Source organism: Oncorhynchus tshawytscha, linkage group LG01 (assembly GCF_018296145.1).
Source record: "Oncorhynchus tshawytscha isolate Ot180627B linkage group LG01, Otsh_v2.0, whole genome shotgun sequence".
Lineage (NCBI taxonomy): Eukaryota > Metazoa > Chordata > Actinopteri > Salmoniformes > Salmonidae > Oncorhynchus > Oncorhynchus tshawytscha.
The window spans coordinates 8,619,447-8,642,338 of NC_056429.1; the positions used below are offsets into that span (position 1 = coordinate 8,619,447).

Below are 22,892 nucleotides of genomic sequence, written 5' to 3' on the forward strand. Positions count from 1 at the left end.
GTCTAGGGTGTTAGGTAGGGTGGAGGTGATATGGTCCTTGACTAGTCTCTCAAAGCACTTCATGGTGACGGAAGTGAGTGCTACGGGGCGGTAGTCATTTAGCTCAGTTACCTTAGCTTTCTTGGGAACAGGGACAATGGTGGCCCTCTTGAAGCATGTGGGAACAGCAGACTGGGATAAGGATTGATTGAATATGTCCGTAAACACAACAGCCAGCTGGTCAGCGCATGCTCTGAGGACGTGGCTAGGGTTGCCGTCTGGGCCGGCAGCCTTGCGAGGGTTAACACGTTTAAATGTTTTACTCACGTTGGCTGCGGTAAAGGAGAGCCCACAGGTTTTGGTAGCGGGACGTGTCGGTGGCACTGTATTGTCCTCAAAGCGAGCAAAGAAGTTGTTTAGTTTGTCTGGGAGCAAGACATCGGGGTCCGCAATGGGCTGGTTTTCTTTTTGTTGTCCGTGATTGACTGTGGGGTGATTTGGTGCTGGGTTGGTACAGGTGTGTTGATATCCTTCATTGTGTTGTTGTCTCACTGCTATTGTCTGACCAGCCTTCACCTCTAGTGGGCTGTGTTCTGTGGTCTAGTGGCTGTGTTCTGTATTGGTCACTGTGATGTCTAGTGAACTGTGTTCTGTATTGGTCACTGTGATGTCTAGTGAACTGTGTTCTGTATTGGTCACTGTGATGTCCAGTGGACTGTGTTCTGTATTGGTCACTGTGATGCCTGTGGTCTAGTGGGCTGTGTTCTGTATTGGTCACTGTGATGTCTGTCGTCTAGTGGACTGTGTTCTGTATTGGTCCCTGTGATGTCTGTGGTCTAGTGAACTGAGTTCTGTATTGGTCACTGTGATGTCTTGTGTCTGTGGTCTAGTGAACTGTGTTCTGTATTGGTCACTGTGATGTCTGTGGTCTAGTGGACTGTGTTCTGTATTGGTCACTGTGATGTCCAGTGGACTGTGTTCTGTATTGGTCACTGTGATGTCCAGTGGACTGTGTTCTGTATTGGTCACTGTGATGTCTGTGGTCTAATGGACTGTGCTCTATATTGGTCACTGTGATGTCTTGTGTCTGTGGTCTAGTGAACACTCTCCTATTAGATCTACATAATTTCAGTAAAGGTTTTGCATTTTGCAACCCTACTATTCAGTGTGTAGTGTTGTACAGACTACTCTGAGTGTACAAAACATTAGGAACACCTCCCTAATATTGAGTTGCACAAACCGGTGTGCCTGGTACCTACTACACTACCCCGTTCAATGGCCCTTCAATCTTTTGTCTTGCCTATTCACCCTCTGAATGGCCCACACACACAATCCATGTCTCAAGGCTTAACAATCCTTCAGTAACCTGCCGTCTCCCCTTCATCTAAACTGATTGAAGTGGATTTAACAAGTGACATCTATAAGGGATCATAGTTTTCACCTGGATTCACCTGGTCAGTCTATGTCATGGAAACAGCAGGTGTTCTTAATGTTGTGTGTTGACATCAGTGCTTGTTACTCCAGCAGGACTGCTTAACAGTGGAAGGGGAGGACCTGAAGCACGACTTTGAGAGACTGCAACTGGCCATGGACATGGTGGGGTTCCTGCCTGCCACACGCAAACAGTATGTATATTACACACTCACACACACGTCTGCCTGTCTTTCTCTCTCTATCCCACCATCTTTCTCTTTCTCCCTGTATCCCTTAGTCGTTATGTCTCTATCTTCTCCCTGCTGTCTGACTCTCTCCTCTCTGTCTGGTAGGATCTTCTCCCTGCTGTCTGACTCTCTCTCTCTCCTCTCTTTCTGCTAGGATTTTCTCCCTGCTGTCTGACTCTCTCTCTCCTCTCTGTCTGGTAGGATCTTCTCCCTGCTGTCTGACTCTCTCTCTTCCTCTCTTTCTGCTAGGATTTTCTCCCTGCTGTCTGACTCTCTCTCTCCTCTCTGTCTGGTAGGATCTTCTCCCTGCTGTCTGACTCTCTCCTCTGTCTAGGATCGTCTCCCTGCTGTCTGACTCTCTCCTCTCGGTCTGGTAGGATCTTCTCCCTGCTGTCTGACTCTCTCTCTCCTCTCTGTCTGGTAGGATCTTCTCTCTCTTGTCTGACTCTCTCTCTCCTCTCTGTCTGGTAGGATCTTCTCCTTGCTGTCTGACTCTCTCTCTCTCCTCTCTTTCTGCTAGGATTTTCTCCTTGCTGTCTGACTCTCTCTCTCTCCTCTCTTTCTGCTAGGATCTTCTCCCTGCTGTCTGACTCTCTCTCCTCTCTGGTAGGATCTTCTCCCTGCTGTCTGACTCTCTCTCTCCTCTCTGTCTGGTAGGATCTTCTCCCTGCTGTCTGACTCTCTCTCTCTCTCCTCTCTTTCTGCTAGGATCTTCTCCCTGCTGTCTGACTCTCTCTCTCCCTCTCTGTCTGGTAGGATCTTCTCCCTGCTGTCTGACTCTCTCTCTCTCCTCTCTGTCTGGTAGGATCTTCTCCCTGCTGTCTGACTCTCTCTGTCTCCTCTCTGTCTGGTAGGATCTTTTCCCTGCTGTCTGACTCTCTCCTCTCTGTCTGGTAGGATCTTCTCTCTGCTGTCTGCTATCCTCTACCTGGGCAACATCCTCTACAAGAAGAAGACCTACAGAGATGACTCCATAGACATCTGTAACCCAGATGTGCTGCCTACCATCTCAGAGCTGCTCCAGGTGAACCTCCATGTCTATTGGTCATCCATCTATTCATTCGTTCATTTGTGAATTTATCAGTCCGTCCGTCCATCCATCATCCATCCATCCATTGATTCATCCTGCCATTCATCCAATCATTCAGCATGGTTTCAGGTACGCTACGACAGTTATTAGTTTGAGGGCTGTTCTCAGGTCTGTAATGTTATTAACTTCAGTAGAGGCTTTAGTTATGGCTGAAAGAGAAACTCCATCTTTTTATAATTCCGTGACCAAGTAGAGAGGGTGTTAACATATGTTTTTCAAAAGGTATGTGTATTCAATTTCCTCAGCGCAGGTTTACAGACAGACACAGAGATGTGAACACTGTACACACGGAACTGTTGAACTATTTGGCAACTGTGAAAGAAACATGATATAGTCATTTATATCATATAGCGCATGAGCTGCAGTCGATGTGTTGAATTCTCAGTATTTTCATGGCTCTAATGAATGAGAACAGCTGAAAGATTAGCCCGAGTATGTGACTCAGAGTAGTTACAACAGAACGTTGTTAGTCACTCACTGTCTATCCTCCAGTTTGGAGACGAGGAAAATGTAGCCTGAAATGAGTTCACATGCAGCGTATAATTTGATCGTTCATCATTTTGCGACGTATTTGGCTTCTTGATGATTTTCAACACTGAGATGTTTTTTGGAGCCCGGGATGCTGCAAAGACTGGAGCCCACGACTGCCAGAGTCGTGTTTAACACACAGCACGCACGTAAACGTTTTTAATTGAACTATTATATGACTATCCACAATAATCACATTATTGTGTGCGTACAACCGTACTCTCTAAATACATGGTGGCCGGGCCCACATGAGCCCTGTTTAGCGCCAACACAACACACTGAGCCGGTCATATTGGACCAACACGATTAGACAAGGGGCTTGTTCCAGTTCTGAGGAACGTAAGTGGGAGACAGAACATCAACAGAAAGCACCGATGGCGTTGAAAGTATGGCAGATGTGTGAACTGGACAGAACCAGAGAAAACTGGTTTCAGAACGGAAGAGGTCCGGAGAATAACTGTTTATACTTCTTCTCAGAACTTGTTTATGTGCTCAGAAGAGCGTCTTTATTTTTGGGTTCATCGCATCGTTCTCCTTAAAGCAGACATGTTGTACCCTGTTCACATGACTGAACTGATCCAAGCCTTTCCAGGTGAAGCTGTACTGTGGCCTGGTTATACATCCACTGTGCTGGAACCATGTTGGGACCATGTTGGGACCATGTTGAAACCATGTTGAAACCATGTTGAAACCATGTTGGGACCATGTTGGGACCATGTTGAAACCATGTTGAGACCATGTTGAAACCATGTTGGGACCATGTTGAAACCATGTTGGGACCATGTTGAAACCATGTTGGGACCATGTTGAAACCATGTTGAAACCATGTTGAAACCATGTTGGGACCATGTTGGGACCATGTTGAAACCATGTTGGGACCATGTTGGGACCATGCTGGAATCATGCTGGAACCATGTTGGGACCATGTTGAAACCATGTTGAAACCATGTTGAAACCATGTTGAAACCATGTTGGGACCATGTTGGGACCATGCTGGAATCATGCTGGAACCATGTTGAAACCATGTTGAAACCATGTTGGGACCATGTTGAAACCATGTTGGGACCCTGCTGGAATCATGTTGGAACCCTGCTGGAATCATGTTGGAACCCTGCTGGAATCATGTTGGAACCCTGCTGGAATCATGTTGGAACCCTGCTGGAATCATGTTGGAACCCTGCTGGAATCATGTTGAATTGAAACCCTGCAGGAACAGTACTGTTCAGATCAGCTCGATGGTGAGAGAAAAAGCATTGTAATTTTTTATATATTTTTTATATATATTTTTTACATTTTTACCCCTTTTTCTCCGCAATTTTGTGGTATCCAATTGTTTTAGTAGTATCTTGTCTCATCACTATAACTCCCGTACGGGCTCGGGAGAGACAAAGGTTGAAAGTCATGCGTCCTCCGATACACAACCCAACCAAGCCGCACTGCTTCTTAACACAGCGCGCATCCAACCCGGAAGCCAGCCGCACCAATGTGTCGGAGGAAACACCGTGCACCTGGCAACCTTGGTTAGCGCGCACTGCGCCCGGCCCACCACAGGAGTCGCTGGTGCGCGATGAGACAAGGATATCCCTACCGGCCAAGCCCTCCCTAACCCAGACGACGCTAGGCCAATTGTGCGTCGCCCCACGGACCTCCCGGTCGCGGCTGGTTACGACAAAAGCCTGGTCCCGAACCCAGAGTGTCTGATGGGTACAGCGCCCTTAACCACTGCGCCACCCGGTAGGCACAGCATTGTATTTTTTTGTAGTTCCAGTACTCTGTCTCACGTTTCTATCGCAGTGCTAACAAACACACACAAGTACCTTGAGGGATTGGGCTTGCATTAGACAGGCCCACAGCTCCTACACCCTGTGCCCTGCTTCACCTCCTAAACCACAGCACCTACACCCTGTGCCCTGATTCACCTCCGAAACCACAGCTCCTACACCCTGTGCCCTGCTTCACCTCCTAAACCACAGCTCCTACACCCTGTGCCCTGTTTCACCTCCTAAACCACAGCACCTACATCCTGTGCTCTGCTCAGCTATGGACTCTAACAACACATCACTTCCACTGTGGTTTCTCAGCGATAGCACTAATACTGGCAGCCAACTGAGAATTTCTCTCACCATCATGTTGTATGTCATTGTCACAGGCATATTATGGTGCTGTGCTTTAAAGACGGAAGGAGAGCTCCATCAATTGTCATTAGCTGTTATAGGACACTGACATTAAAACCTACATAACACTGTCATATCCATGACACAACTGCTACTTATGCACACAGACATTTAAAACCTACATATATATATTTGTATGGGAGGGTATGGGAGGGAGGGGGAATAACATAACCCCTCCCACTTCTAAAAGTGCCCTTGGACAAAACAATGACCAAAGTGTGTCAGAACGCCTGACAACTATGCCCTCGGGGGTATTATGCAGAAAGGGGAACTGTTTTCTTTTTTTAAGGGAGTCGTGTTGTGCCACCAGTGAGGAACATGTGACTCATGTGACCGTGTGATGTGAGAACGCACCTGTTCGCCACGTGTTCCGGGTCGGTGGGAGTAGAAGCACCATGAAGGGAAATACTGGGGTTTCTCAATGCTCTGGTACTGTAGACACAGTGGCATGTTAATCAAATAAGGCAGGGTTTTCTGCCTTAATAAAGCTAGAATCTGCAGTTTAAACCAGTTTTGTTTTGCATGGCCCAGTCAGATTATTATTTTTGGATAGGCCTAGAAATATTTGGATAGGTATTTTTTCTCCTTGTTTATTACATTTATTTTGCCACGCACACCTTATTATTTCGTAATACAATCGTTTTATACTAGTGCATAGTACTCGGAGCAACCTCGTTACATAAACAAATAATTACCTGTTGCAGCATATTAAAATAAGACGGTAACTTCAGACCAGTTGCCAACAACATAAAACTCATCTTCAGACGCACTTTAATCTCCATGGGCAAACAAGCCTATATTTGATGTTACCATTTATACCACGACGGCCAGTAGTACTATAAAAAGGTACCTTACCTTTTAGTAGACGTATCAATAAGTCGTGACCTACATCACAAGGTGCAGCCGGTGAGGCTTTGAGTTGAATATGGTGATGATTTCATCACAATCCAATGGATCTGTCAGTTGACGCTCTAAAGACAGCAAACTGAAGTGGTTCAGTTGGGCCCTGGTCACTGATGTGTGAAGACGATGTTTTATCCTAGTTGTTGTAGAGAAAAGTCTCTTCACGCTGCATGATGTCATTGGAAGTGTGACAAGGATCCTTAACAGAGAGTTTATATCAGGGAAAATATCATCAGGGCAGCTGTCGAGTCCACTCATTATGGAGGAAAAGTCACTCTTTCCCATCTTCATTTTGAGACTCAACTGCTGAATAAAAACAGTGAATTCAGCATCCTCACTTGATGTTGCATAATGATCGCATGTGGTCTTCAGCTGCTCTTTAAGGCCGCAGGTTTGGGATTCTTTGGAAAAGGAGGCTGCCTCTTGCATGATCCCATTGCATGATCCCATATGTGTCTTCTTGAAATCTTGAGTTCAACTCAGTAATCTGTCGGTCTAGAATATTGTTCCAAAGTTGCCTCAGGTCACTGTCACTCTTGATGCTGGATGTTTTCCCTAATGAAGTTGTGACTGTCTGCCAATTTTACAGTCCGTTTTCGCTGCCGTGATGTCGTCACATCCCAATGACTAATATCATTCTTAATCATCATCTCTTCAGTTAGTTTAGAACTTGATCAAAGTCTCCCCCTGAGTTCTCTGAACGTAGAAAAGCTGCTTTTGAGGATTTCAATTAAACCAATACAGTCCGTCACAGAATGTAGAGCTTTGTAATCCCTTCATCGCAAAATCACTAAATGTCAAAACAATTTACTAAACGTGACTAACAGGAATAAAAACGTCTTGTTCTGGATTTGTTGTAAGAGGTCATCGGCTTCTAATTTGGTTCGTCCACAAGCCTCTGAAAATTCTGCAAGAACCTCTGAAAATGACATCTAGCGTTAACAGCACTTTACTCACAGACCCTGACTTTGAACTCCACCGTGGATCTTTCTAGATCGATACATGAGTCTAATGGGGATGCAACTCTTTCTGTACTTCTATGAATCCAGCATGTCTGTGGGATCCACTCATAAATGTGTGTAGCTGATGTATTACTGTGTCCATAAAAAGGTACTGACACTTTTGCCGCGCTGCACAGAACCAAACTCAAACGGTGGGAGTGGCAATGCACATATACCGCTTGGTTAAATGTTTGCTTTAGTAGGACAGGTACCCCTCCTCTGTTCCCTGATGTAACCGCTGTCAAATGGATAGCTAGTTAGTGGGGTGCGCGCTAATAGTGTTTATATCAGTGACGTCACTCGCTCTGAGACATTGAAGTAGTTGTTCCCCTTGCTCTGCAAGGGCCGCGGCTTTTGTGGAGTGATGGGTAACGATGCTTTGAGGGTGGCTGTTGTTGATTTGTGCAGAGGGTCCCTGGTTCGAGCCCAGGTAGGGGAGAAAAGAGGGACAGAAGCAAAACTGTTACACTGACATGACTGAAGCGCCATCGACATAAAAACCCACAGTGGGATCCAACTCCAGGGGTTACAACACTAAGTATTCTCAGAGAAATTCCTTGTGCAGATAAATCAGCGGTTTCATTAAACCCAACAGCTCTTTTCTTTAAGCATTCCATCATGAATGTATTGGACACACACAACAATAAGTTCTTGTTTAGATTAATCTTTATATTCATCTGCTAGTTTGACAAAATACGTGGAAGACGCAGAATGAACTTCATCTTTTATCCTCCACAGTAACAACGATGCTGAAACTCGTTCTGAATTCCGGGGCTCATAAGTGTGGCATTGTGAGGTAGCGCATTAAGCCTGTTTTGTATTTCTGAGTCATACTTTGAGATGAAATTGAAGGTCATACCACCTTGAAGAGAAGCAGTGTGATTTTGCCGTTTATCATACTTGAAGGGAACGTTGCTAGCTTTGGTTGACAGGCTGGTTCATCAACGGCAGACAAATCTGTCGGTCGATCAATAACGAGAGGAGACGGTGGGGTAGGTGAACATGCCTGGCTCAACGTGGCATTGGCAGTTGTGATGGCGATTGTGGTTGTGTCTATCCTGGCGCCACCTGTTAATGTCTCATTCTGGAAGCTATCGGTAGATTGATCCAAATTATTCTCAGACAAACGCACATTTTCCTCCAGATGTCTTTTTCTGAAAACCCCAGCGATCAACATTTTGGTTTGCCATTGCTGGAACTACTAAATTACCGTAGCTGGTGAGTCACTTCGAGTAAACTAGCGTGGTAGAGCGTGCTAGCTTATGCACTATCCACGTGACGTTGCATGTAAACCACCGTATGATTTAAATAAAAATGTAACCAATAGTTGGAAGCAAACTTGATTGTCACGGACTATTTCTTTGTTACATTATATTAATTAATAAACATTAATAATAAACATTACCCATAGAAAATAAATCTCACATCCATTTCTTTTAAAAATGTAATAAAATATTACAAATTAAAATGTATATTGAATTATAATAGTAACTTTTTTGGGGGGGGTCAAACCTACCCGTGGCTACGCCGTTGCACCTGAGGCACCGGGTCAGCACCGGGTCAGCACCGGCAAAACGAACTCGACCATGGTCAAGTGGACACCCCGCCTCTGTTTTTGTAACCACTCTCAAATTCATAGAGCTATGGATGCAAGGACTGACCATCCAAGATATCAACATGTGTGTTTTAACCATGTTATGATACACAGTGTATGTTTACGTTCACATTTTTGTTTACAAGCATTGGAGTCAAACAAGCCTATATGTTGGGTTCAGATTGTAACCTGTCATGGTCAAAACATAGAGATTCTATGGCTGTAGAGACGGGGAGAGGTCTGTCTGTAGTAAAGAGATGCTCTGCTTGTTTGACACCACACAAAGCAGGTCCTGCAGGTTCTAGTTCTAGTTCTCTTGATTATCACCCAGTCATATGGTGAAGTCCTGCAGGCTCTAGTTTTATCTTCTCTTGATTATCACCCAGTCATATGGTGAAGTCCTGCAGGCTCTAGTTTTATCTTCTCTTGATTATCACCCAGTCATATGGTGAAGTCCTGCAGGCTCTAGTTTAATCTTCTCTTGATTATTGTCTAGTCATATGGTCAAGTGCTGCAGGCTCTAGTTTAATCTTCTCTTGATTATTGTCTAGTCATATGGTCAAGTGCTGCAGGCTCTAGTTTTATCTTCTCTTGATTATCACCCAGTCATATGGTGAAGTCCTGCAGGCTCTAGTTTTATCTTCTCTTGATTATTGTCTAGTCATATGGTCAAGTGCTGCAGGCTCTAGTTTTATCTTCTCTTGATTATTGTCCAGTCATATGGTCAAGTCCTGTAGGCTCTAGTTTTATCTTATCTTGATTATTGTCCAGTCATGTGGTCAAGTCCTGCAAGGAAAGACCTAGTTAAGCTGCAGCTGGTCCAGAACAGAGCAGCACATCTTGCTCTTCATTGTAATCAGAGAGCTGATATTAATACTATTCATGCCAGTCTCTCTTCACTAAGAGTTGAGGAGAGACTGACTTTGTCACTTCTTGTTTTTATAAGAAACATTCATGTGTTGGAAATTCCAAAGTGTTTGCATAGTCAACTTACATACAGCTCTGACACACACACACACTCCACCAGACATGCCACCAGGGGTCTTTTCACAGTCCCCAAATCCAGAATACATTCAAGAAAGCAGTATTATACATAGCACTTATTGCATGGAACTTCCTTCCATCTCATATTGCTCACATGAACAGCAAACCTGGTTTCAAAAACAGATGAAGCAACACCTCGCGGCACAACGCCTCTCTCCTGTTTTACCTACATAGTTTTTGTGTACAGTCGTGGCCAAAAGTTTTGAGAATGACACACATATTAATTTTCACAAAGTTTGCTGCTTCAGTGTCTTTAGATATTTTTGTCAGAAGTTACTATGGAATACTGAAGTATAATTACAAGCATTTCATAAGTGTCAAAGGCTTTTGACAATTGCATGAAGTTGATGCAAAGAGTCAATATTTGCAGTGTTGACCCTTCTTTTTCGAGACCTCTGCAATCCACCCTGGCATGCTGTCAATTAACTTCTGGGCTACATCCTGACTGATGGCAGACCATTCTTGCATAATCAATGCTTGGAGTTTGTCAAAATTTGTGGGTTTTTGTTTGTCTACCCGCCTTTTGAGGATTGACCACAAGTTCTCAATAGGATTAAGGTCTGGGGAGTTTCCTGACTATGGACCCAAAATGTCGATGTTTTGTTCCCCGAGCCACTTAGGTATCACTTTTGCCTTATGGCAAGGTGCTCCATCATGCTGGAAAAGGCATTGTTCGTCACCAAACTGTTCCTGGATGGTTGGGAGAAGTTGCTCTCGGAGGATGTGTTGGTACCTTTCTTTATCCATGGCTGTGTTCTTAGGCAAAATTGTGAGTGAGTCCACTCCCTTGGCTGAGAAGCAACCCCACACATGAATGGTCTCAGGATGCTTTACTGTTGGCATGACACAGGACTGATGGTAGCACTCACCTTGTCTTCTCCGGACAAGCTTTTTTTCCGGATGCCCCAAACATTCGGAAATGGGATTCATCAGAGAAAATGACTTTACCCCAATCCCTGTACCTTTTGCAGAATATCAGTCTGTCCCTGATGTTTTTCCTGGAGAGAAGTGGCTTCTTTGCTGCCCTTCTTGACACCAGGCCATCCTCCAAAAGTATTCGCTTCACTGTGCATGCAGATGCACTCACACCTGCCTGCTGCCATTCCTGTACTGGTGGTGCCCCGATCCCACAGCTGAAACAACTTTAGGAGACGGTCCTGGCGCTTGCTGGACTTTCTTGGGCACCCTGAAGCCTTTTTCACAACAATTGGACCACTTTCCTTGAAGTTCTTGATGATCCAATAAATGGTTGATTTAGGTACAATCTTACTGGCAGCAATATCCTTGCCTGTGAAGCCCTTTTTGTGCAAAGCAATGATGACTGCATGTGTTTCCTTGCAGGTAACCATGGTTGACAGAGGAAGAACAATGATTCCAAGCACCACCCTCCTTTTGAAGCTTCCAGTCTGTTATTCGAACTCAATCAGCATGACAGAGTGATCTCTAGCCTTGTCCTCGTCAACACTCACACCTGTGTTAACGAGAGAATCACTGACATGTCAGTTGGTCCTTTTGTGGCAGGGCTGAAATGCAGTGGACATGTTTTTGGGGGATTCAGTTCATTTGCATGGCAAAGAGGGACTTTGCAATTAATTGCAATTCATCTGATCACTCTTCATAACATTCTGGTGTAAATTGCCATCATACAAACTGAGGCAGCAGACTTGTATATAGAATGTATATTTGTGTCATTCTCAAAACTTTTGGCCACGACTATATGTTTTGAATGTAGACTACGTGTGCCATTTTTAAATGTATGTAGTTTTGTCCTTGTGCTGTTCTTTTCTATTAACTAACGATTCTATCCCATTAAATCTAGAATCAGGTGACCTATCCCGTTAAATCTAGAATCAGGTGACCTATCCCGTTAAATCTAGAATCAGGTGACCTATCCCGTTAAATCTAGAATCAGGTGACCTATCCCGTTAAATCTAGAATCAGGTGACCTATCCCGTTAAATCTAGAATCAGGTGACCTATCCCGTTAAATCTAGAATCAGGTGACCTATCCCGTTAAATCTAGAATCAGGTGACCTATCCCGTTAAATCTAGAATCAGGTGACCTATCCCGTTAAATCTAGAATCAGGTGACCTATCCCGTTAAATCTAGAATCAGGTGACCTATCCCGTTAAATCTAGAATCAGGTGACCTATCCCGTTAAATCTAGAATCAGGTGACCTATCCCGTTAAATCTAGAATCAGGTGACCTATCCCGTTAAATCTAGAATCAGGTGACCTATCACGTTAAATCTAGAATCAGGTGACCTATCACATTAAATCTAGAATCAGGTGACCTATCCCGTTAAATCTAGAATCAGGTGACCTATCACGTTAAATCTAGAATCAGGTCCCTGCTCATCTGTGTGAACATGCCTTAGGCATGCTGCAAGGAGGCATGAGGACTACAGATGTGGCCAGGGCAATAAATTGCCATGTCTGTACTGTGAGACGCCTAAGACAGCGCTAGAGGGAGACAGGACGGACAGCTGATCGTCCTCGCAGTGGCAGACCACGTGTAACAACACCTGCACAGGATCGGTACATCCAAACATCACACCTGCGGGACAGGTACAGGATGGCAACAACAACTGCCCGAGTTACACCAGGAACGCACAATCCCTCCATCAGTGCTCAGACTGTCCGTAATAGTCTGAGAGAGGCTGGACTGAGGGCTTGTAGGCCTGATGTCTGGTGAGGACCTGCCTTACATCACCGGCAACACGTCACCTATGGGCACAAACCCACCGTCGCTGGACCAGACAGAACTGGCAAAAAGTGCTCTTCACTGACAGTCCTGGGTTACCTCACCAGGGGTGATGGTCGGATTTGTGTTTATCGTCGCAGGAATGAGCGTTACACCGAGGCATGTACTCTGGAGTGGCATCGATTTGGAGATGGAGGGTCCGTCATGGTCTGGGGCGGTGTGTCACAGCATCATCGGACTGAGCTTGTTGTCATTGCAGGCAATCTCAACGCTGTGCGTTACAGAGAAGACATCCTCCTCCCTCATGTGGTACCCTTCCTGCAGGCTCATCCTGACATGAACCTCCAGCATGACAATGCCACCAGCCATACTGCTCATTCTGTGTGTGATTTCCTGCAAGACAGGAATGTCAGTGTTATTCCATGGCCAGCAAAGAGCCCAGATCTCAATCCCATTGAACACGTCTGGGACCTGTTGGATCGGAGAATGAGGGCTAGGGCCATCCCCCCCAGAAATGTCCGGGAACTTGCAGGTGCCTTGGTGGAAGAGTGGGGTAACATCTCACAGCATGAACTGGCAAATCTGGTGCAGTGCATGAGGAGGAGATGCACTGCAGTACTTAATGCAGCTGGTGGCCACAACAGATACTGACTGTTACTGTTGATTTTGACCCCCCCTTTATTCAGGGACACATTATTCCATTTCTGTTAGTCACATGTCTGTGGAACTTGCTCAGTTTATGTCTCAGTTGTTGAATCTTGTTATGTTCATAAAAATATTTACACATGTTTAAGTGTGCTGAAAATAAATGCTGTTGACAGTGAGAGGAGGTTTCTTTTTTTTTGCTGAGTTAATATGTTTACTACACTGTGTTGTCGTGTGAGCAGCACTTCAGGGAATGCTAGTTGGTTGTAGCGTCGACTGATGCATGAATGGTAATATGACTGGCTCGGACACCCTGTTTCCTGTTGGGGCAGAACAGGAAGAGAGAGTGGAGCAGTGTCAGATGGTAGAGATGATAGACTAGATCCTCTGGCCGGACCTCAGGGTCCCAGGAGGGCTAGGCTAGGTTGAGCTAGTAGTATTGAGTGATGCAACTGTGGCAGTAACACAGTTCCAGGTTCAGTTTTGACTCGGTCTGTGTCACAGCCATTGTTACATTGGGAATTAGAAAACCAGTGCTCTAGTGCCTTAGAGCACATCTCCCAATTGCTTGATTAAGAAATGTTTTAACATAACAGCAGAGCAGATTTTTAAGTCCTGTTACCATGCAGAACCAACCAATCAGTGAGCAGTAGAATTAGCTTGACACCCAGTTGGGGATTACCAGGAAGTATGAAATTAAATCAGATTAGTTCCCCCCTCAAATGCAGCTGTTTACAGTACAGACCATTATAAAGACCATTTTAAAGACCCTTATAAACATCATTATAAAGACTATTTTACAGACCATTACAAAGACCATTATAAAGACCATTGTAAAGACCATTGTAAAGGCCATTGTAAAGACCATTGTAAAGACTATTTTAAAGACTATTTTAAAGACCCTTATAAACATCATTATAAAGACTATTTTACAGACCATTACAAAGACAATTGTAAAGACCATTGTAAAGACCATTGTAAAGACTATTTTAAAGACCATTGTAAAGACTATGTTAAAGACCATTGTAAAGACCATTGTAAAGACTATGTTAAAGACCATTGTAAAGACCATTGTAAAGACCATTGTAAAGACTATTTTAAAGACTATTTTAAAGACCATTATAAATACTATTATAAAAACCATTACGAAGACCATTATAAAGGAGGTAACTGACAAAAATAGCTGTTAGCCGCCCCACTCCCATGATCCCAGTGGATGGATGAGTGGTCAGATGTGTGCGCAGTGACATCTGCCTCTCTCAATGAGCTAGCTGTCTGTCTGTCTGTCTGTCTGTCTGTCTGTCTGTCTGTCTGTCTGTCTGTCTGTCTGTCTGTCTGTCTGTCTGTCTGTCTGTCTGTCTGTCTGTCTGTCTGTCTGTCTGTCTGTCTGTCTGTCTGTCTGTCTGTCTGTCTGTCTGTCTGTCTGTCTGTCTGTCTGTCTGTCTGTCTGTCTGTCTGTCTGTCTGTCTGTCTGTCTGTCTGTTCTGCTCTATACAATAAGCTACCCGTGTCAGTCAGAAAGGGGGAGGGCTGTTGTTATCTAGACTGACTGACCTGTGTCCTTGAACTTGTCTTTGAAGGTGAAGGAGGAGATGCTGTTCGAGGCTCTGACCACCAGGAAGACGGTGACTGTGGGAGAGAGGCTGATCGTTCCGTACAAACTGGCCGAGGTGAGCACGACATTTCCCGCTCTGCTTACGATAACAAACACTACCACAACAACAAAATATAATAACACAACTGTACCGCACCACACAAACGGCTTTGAACCCTATCTGACCCCAAAGTGACATCAACACGGCCTCAGAACTTCAGAACTCTCCTACAGAATCATTTATAGAGTTCTGTTTATGAATTGCTGAGGACTCTCCTTTTTTGTTTGTATTTGCTTTCCTGACGCCAAAACTCAAAAGGCTTTTGTACTCATTGGGGGGGGTGTACAGTCAAAGGTTGTCTATTATATTGACAAGACTGTCAAGTGACCACTCCAACAATGGAAATACATGTCCTCAAAGATGGGAGGCAGGCGGGATGGAAGGAGGCGAGATCAGGTGGAACCATTCTAGCCAATGAGAGGGCAAGATATGCATGTGAACAACAGGCCATCGATAGAGGACTCATCTTTGTGTTTGTACCATTATAGCGTCTGTGACAGCATGGGAAAGGCCATTGAGGCTATCTCCATTTTTCCATTTTAAAGTAAGTTTTCTTCTTCTTCATTGGCTAATTGCTCCCAACTCATAGGAATCCCCACCCAGTTGACTACTTTAAAATGGTGGAAGCCCTCAATGGCAATATCCATGCTAAAACAGGTTATAAAGCTAAAGCAGGTTATATCACAACTCCAATATGAAGTAGTTTTATTTTTTCTTCCAAAGTTGACCAAATGCCACGTGCGTACACTTATATCAGTGCATTTCTAACAACCTAAACGTTACGAAACTTCTATTGCATCAAATAAGCCTCATGTAGCAAATTAGCAATTACTTTTATCGTTGACCAAATTTGACACTGATTGACCACCAAAAATTCATCATTTTGGGGGCTTATTTTCGAGAACAGATTTTGGGCAGAGTAAAACCTCCCATGTGTCTTAGTTGGTAGAGCATTACACTTCAATACATTACACTGCATCGCCAGGGTTGTGGGTTTGATTCCCAAGAGTGGACCTTCCTACTGTAAGTCGCTCTGGATAAGAGTGTCTGCTAAATGACTCAAATGTAAAATCCCAAAAGGCCTCAAGAAAGCAAAACAGAGTGGCTTTGTTTGGTTGCAGAATGCATCAGCGGCCAGGGATTGTGAGGGGCAGTCTCAGGAGGATTTGTTCTGGCCCCGCTGCCCCAGGGTTGTGTTGTTGGTGCTGTCTTCCTCTGTGACTTCCTGTTTCCTGTGAGGTTTACTAATGTGGCATGTTTCAGTCTGTTTTCTTCTGTTTTGTGCATAATGAACACAGCCCAGGGCAATTTAATAACTAACATTAGCTATCAACGGTTTGATACGAGTTCCTATTTTCTTCTGTTTTGTGCATAATGAACACAGCCCAGGTCAATTTAATAACTAACATTAGCTATCAACGGTTTGATACGAGTTCCTGTTTTCGCTGTCTGTCTTTGACTGGAATATACAGTCAAATATAAAGTTTGGGCCAGAAACCAAATCCTGTCAGCTCCCCTGATATCTCACTTGACAACCCCCACACACATCCAGTGAGGACACACAAAAGCCAGAGATTGTGCTCCTCATTCACTCAAATGGCAAATACAGTTAAAGTCGGAAGTTTACAGACACTTATGTTAGAGTCATTAAAACTTGTTTTTCAACCACTCCATAAATTTCCTGTTAACAAACTCTAGTTTTGGCAAGTCGGTTAGGACATCTACTTTGTGCATGACACAAGTAATATTTCCAACAATTGTTTACAGACAGATTATTTCACTTAGAATTCACTGAATCACAATTCCAGTGGGTCAGAAGTTTACATACACTAAGTTGGCTGTGCCTTTAAACAGCTTGGAAAATTCCAGAAAATGATGTCATGGCTTTAGAAGCTTCTGATAGGCTAATTGACATCATTTGAGTCAATTGGAGGTGTACCTGTGGATGTATTTCAAGGCCTACCTTCAAACTCAGTGCCTCTTTGCTTGACATCATGGGAAAATCAAAAGAAATCAGCCAAGACCTCCACATGTCTGGTTCATCCTTGGGAGTAATTTCCAAATGCCTGAAGGTACCACGTTCATCTGTACAAACAATGGTATGCAAGTATAAACACCATGGGACCATGCAGCCGTCATACCGCTCAGGAAGGAGACGCGTTCTGTCTCCTAGAGATGAACGTACTTTGGTGCGGAAAGTACAAATCAATCCCAGAACAACAGCAAAGGACCTTGTGAACATGGCCGAATACAAACAGTGCAGCTATTCCCTCCGCAAGGCTATCAAACCAGCTAAGCGTCAGTACAGAGACAAAGTAGAATCTTAATTCAACGGCTCAGACACAAGAGGCATGTGGCAGGGTCTACAGTCAATCACGGACTACAGGAAGAAATCCAGCCCAGTCACGGACCAGGATGTCTTGCTCCCAGGCAGACTAAATAACTTTTTTGCCCGCTTTGAGGACAATACAGTGCCACTGACACGGCCTGCAACGAAAACATGCGGTCTCTCCTTCACTGCAGCCGAGGTGAGTAAGACATTTAAACGTGTTAACCCTCGCAAGGCTGCAGGCCCAGACGGCATCCCCAGCCGCGCCCTCAGAGCATGCGCTGACCAGCTGGCCGGTGTGTTTACGGACATATTCAATCAATCCCTATACCAGTCTGCTGTTCCCACATGCTTCAAGAGGGCCACCATTGTTCCTGTTCCCAAGAAAGCTAAGGTAACTGAGCTAAACGACTACCGCCCCGTAGCACTCACTTCCGTCATCATGAAGTGCTTTGAGAGACTAGTCAAGGACCATATCACCTCCACCCTACCTGACACCCTAGACCCACTCCAATTTGCTTACCGCCCAAATAGGTCCACAGACGATGCAATCTCAACCACACTGCACACTGTCCTAACCCATCTGGACAAGAGGAATACCTATGTGAGAATGCTGTTCATCGACTACAGCTCGGCATTCAACACCATAGTACCCTCCAAGCTCGTCATCAAGCTCGAGACCCTGGGTCTCGACCCCGCCCTGTGCAACTGGGTACTGGACTTCCTGACGGGCCGCCAACAGCCACCACTAACATTGAGTGGCTGCTGCCAACACACTGACACTGACACTGACTCAACTCCAGCCACTTTAATAATGGGAATTGATGGGAAATGATGTAAATATATCACTAGCCACTTTAAACAATGCTACCTTATATAATGTTACTTACCCTACATTATTCATCTCATATGCATACGTATATACTGTACTCTATATCATCGACTGCATCCTTATGTAATACATGTATCACTAGCCACTTTAACTATGCCACTTTGTTTACATACTCATCTCATATGTATATACTGTACTCGATACCATCTACTGTATCTTGCCTATGCTGCTCTGTACCATCACTCATTCATATATCCTTATGTACATATTCTTTATCCCCTTACACTGTGTATAAGACAGTAGTTTTGGAATTGTTAGTTAGATTACTTGTTGGTTATTACTGCACTGTCGGAACTAGAAGCACAAGCATTTCGCTACACTCGCATTAACATCTGCTAACCATGTGTATGTGACAAATAAGATTTGATTTGATTTTTGATTTGAAGATGCTGGAGGAAACAGGTACAAAAGTATCTATATCCACAGTAAAACGAGTCCCTATATCGACATAACCTGAAAGGCCGCTCAGCAAGGAAGAAGCCACTGCTCCAAAACCGCCATAAAAAAGCCAGACTACGGTTTGCAACTGCACATGGGGACAAAGATCGTACATTTTGGAGAAATGTCCTCTGGTCTGATGAAACAAAAATAGAGCTGTTTGGCCAAAATGACCATCGTTATGTTTGGAGGAAAAAGAATCAGGCTTGCAAGCCGACGAACACCATCCCCAACTGTGAAGCACGGGGGTGGCAGCATCATGTTTTGGGGGTGCTTTGCTGCAGGAGGGACTGGTGCACTTCACAAAATAGATGGGATCATGAGGCAGGAAAATGATGTGGATATATTGAAACAACATCTCAAGACATCCGTCAGGAAGTTAAAGCTTGGTTGCAAATGGGTCTTCCAAATGGACAATGACAACATAGTCAAGTGGCCATCACAATGCCCTGACCTCAATCCTATAGAACATTTGTGTGCAGACCTGAAAAAGCGTGTGCGAGCAAGGAGGCCTACAAACCCGACTCAGTTACACCAGCTCTGTCAGGAGGAATGGGCCAAAATTCACCCAATATATTCTGGGAATCTTGTAGAAGGCTACCTGAAAAGTTTGACCCAAGTTAAATAATTTAGAGGAAATGCTACCAAATACTAATTGAGTGTATGTAAACTTCTGACCCACTGGGAATGTGATGAAAGAAATAAAAGCTTAAATAAATCATTCAACTATTATTCTGACATTGCACATTCTTAAAATAAAGTGGTGATCCTAACTGTCCTAAGACAGGGAATTTTTACTTGGATTAAAAGTCAGGAATTGTCAAAAACTGAGTTTAAATGTATTTGGCTAAAGTGTATGTAAACTTCCAACTTCAACTGTATGTAAACAGCAACCTTGGAAAAATCCTCTGGATTATCATTATCAGCAGACTCGTATATTTCCTCAACGAAAACAATGTACTGAGCAAATGTCAAATGGTCTTTTTTTACCAAATTACTGTACAACAGACCACGTATTCACCCTGCACACCCTGATTACTGTACGACAGGCCACGTATTCACCCTGCACACCCTGATTACTGTACGACAGGCCACGTATTCACCCTGCACACCCTGATTACTGTACGACAGGCCACGTATTCACCCTGCACACCCTGATTACTGTACAACAGGCCACGTATTCACCCTGCACACCCTGATTACTGTACGACAGGCCACGTATTCACCCTGCACACCCTGATTGACAAACAAAAAAACAAAACAAAGGCAAAGTCTTCTCATCCTTTTTTGATTTTGACTCAATTTGGCATAAAGGCCTGCTATACAAATTGATGAAAAGTGGTGTTGGGGGGAAAACATACGATATTATAAAATCCATGTACACAAACAAAATTGGCAAAAAACACACATTTCTTTCCAAAGGCCCATGGGGTGAGACAGGGATGAAGCTTAAGCCCCACCCTCTTCAACAAATATATCATGAATTGGCGAGGGCACTAGAACTGTCTGCAGCACCTGGCCTCAACATACTAGAATCTGAAGTCAAATGTCTACTGTTTGCTGATGATCTGGTGCTTCTGTCCCCAACCAAGGAGGGCCTACAGCAGCCCCTAGATTTTCTGCACATATACTGTCAGACCTGGGCCCTGACAGTAAATCTCAGGAAGATAAAAACAGTGGTGTACCATAAAAGGTCTAGTTGCGAATACAAATTCCATCTAGACACCGTTGCCCTGGAGCACACAAAAAACGATACATACCTCTGCTTAAACATCAGCGCCACAGGTAACTTCCACAAAGGCAAGGCAAGAAGGGCCTTTAATGCCATCAAAAGGAACATAGAATTTGACATACCAAGAATTCACAAAATGGGACAAACAACAAATTGAGACTGCATGCAGATTTCTGCAAAAAATATGCTTTGTGTACAATGTAAAACACCAAATAATGCATGCAGAGCAGAATTAGGCCGATACCCGCTAATTATCAAAATCCAGAAAAGAGCTGTTAAATTCTACAACCACTTAAAACTAAGCGATTCCCAAACCTTTCATAACAAAGCCATCACCTACAGAGAAATGAACCTGGAGGAGAGCCCCCTAAGCAAGCTGGTCCTGCGGCTCTGTTCACAATCACAAACAGACCCCACAGAGCCACAGGACAGCAACACATTTAGACCCAACCAAATCCTGCCAAATAGAGACACATATTTCCCTCAGATTACACAGATCCACAAAGAATTAAAAAACAAATCCTGTTTTAATAAACTCCCATATCTACTGGGTGAAATACCACAGTGTGCCGTCACAGCAGCAAGATTTGTGACCTGCTGCCACAAGAAAAGGGCAACCAGTGAAGAACAAACACCATTGTAAATACAACCTATATTTATGTTTATTTATATTCCCTTTTGTACTTTAACTATTTGCACATCATTACAACACTGTATATAGACATAATATGACATTTGCAATGTCTTTTAATCTTTGGGAACTTCTGTGATTGTGTTCACTGTTATAACATGTAAAGGGCTTTATTGGCATGGGAAACTTATGTTAACGTTGCCAAAGCAGGTGAAATAGATAATAAACAAAAGTGAAATGAATAATAAAAATGAACAGTAAACATTACACTCATAGAAGTTCCAAAAGAATAAAGACATTTCAAATGTCATTATGGCTATGTACAGTGTTGTAATGATGTGGAAATAGTCTCTCTCTCTCTCTCTCTCTCTCTTTCTTTCTTTCTTTCTTTCTTTCTTTCTTTCTTTCTTTCTTTCTTTCGCCTGAAGCAAGCTTGTGGAATCGATGACTTTCTGCCATAATATTAAACCCTTTTATTGTACAAGGGCCCATGAAGAGAGGGCTTGGCAAGTGTAGCATCGTTTCTCTCAAAATCATTTCCCCTCCTAGACAAAAGTATCTCCCGGGTAGCTGTCCAGTCACACTGGTGTTCAGATGGACCCGATTTGGGAGAGGTCCTGTTCCATTGTCTCCTTCTGGCCCCTAATACTGTTTTATTTTTTATTTTTTAAAGACTTGAGTGGTTGGATACCTGTCAGTTTCCTGCTGCATGCTAGCTATTGAGAGAGGAAGACTAGCTATGGCCTGCTGCATGCTAGCTAATGAGAGAGGAAGACTAGCTTTGGCCTGATGCGTGCTAGCTAATGAGAGAGGAAAACTAGCCTTGGCCTGCAGCATGCTAGCTAATGAGAGAGGAAGACTAGCTATTGCTTTCTTCATGCTAGCTAATGAGAGAGGAAGACGGTGTTGTTTTAATTAACCCCAGCTCTGCTGTGTGTGTGCGTGTGTGTAGTGTGTATAGATAAGCTACACTGACTCACTGTTGATTTGGCTCCAGATAATCAGATTCCACCACTTCCTGTTTCCTGTTTTTAAAGTGAGACCGTTTGGAGGATAAGGAACTTCTTAAACCATGCATTCATGTGCTTTAGATTAAATGTTTCCACGCTATATCACAACTATGTTTATATCTTTGTAGCTAACACAGAGACACAGAGACACACACACACACAATCAAACACACACTTTCCTATAAACTCACATCAAAAACAGGCATCCAATTGGACACAAATGCCTCAAACACAGCCACCCCGTGGGGAGAGGAGGCTAGCGAGCCATGTGCAGTGCGGGCTCATGCAGGGTGTTGTTTTACACCTCCCGTGGCTCGCGGAGCGTGTTTGTAAGCCATTAGTCGAGAAAGACCACGGCTCTCTGTGTTTTGGTCTCCCCGGCATAGGCTTCTAATGACCAAACTCCAACCAAGACCTCATTACAGGCTCTAAACTCTCTCTGATAACTTCCCTCTTATTATTTAGGGTGGCCCTCCTATAAAAACAACGTTTGTTTTTAGCAAATTTTTTCTCTCCATCCATTACATATCTAACTCAACACTCCCATTGTGGTAAATCATTTAATTGTGTTTGACTTGTGATGTTTCGTGACAGTGGATGTTCGTTCAAACAAGACGTCATCGCGAATGTTCTTTATCGTGTTTGAAAATCCCAGGATGGACCTTTTGAGCAGTTTTGATTGGGCTGCATAATACATGTGAACTTATATCACCTTTGAGAGCAGGAAACAGGAAACACTGAAGCTCATTCCTCTAAAAATAACGATGAGGTCAATAATGCAGTAGGCTTTTTAAAAGACATTTTTACTTGCTCACAATTCTCTGCTCCCCAGAACCTAGTTGAAATGACCTGTACATATGGGACGTGTTTAGGGACATGCAA

General features: G+C 43.9%; 1 protein-coding gene across 4 annotated transcripts in view; it reads left to right on the top strand.

Annotated features, from left to right (window-relative positions):
* Positions 1 to 22,892, top strand: part of LOC112258223 (unconventional myosin-IXAa-like) — a 322,882-nt gene that overhangs the window by 208,968 nt on the left and 91,022 nt on the right. For all 4 annotated transcript variants that reach the window (XM_042325783.1, XM_042325696.1, XM_042325721.1 and 1 more), the window contains exons 6-8: positions 1,504 to 1,604; positions 2,538 to 2,664; positions 14,904 to 14,993. In XM_042325783.1, coding sequence (XP_042181717.1) covers positions 1,504 to 1,604; positions 2,538 to 2,664; positions 14,904 to 14,993 — 318 coding nt within the window. The remainder of the gene's footprint in view (positions 1 to 1,503; positions 1,605 to 2,537; positions 2,665 to 14,903; positions 14,994 to 22,892) is intronic.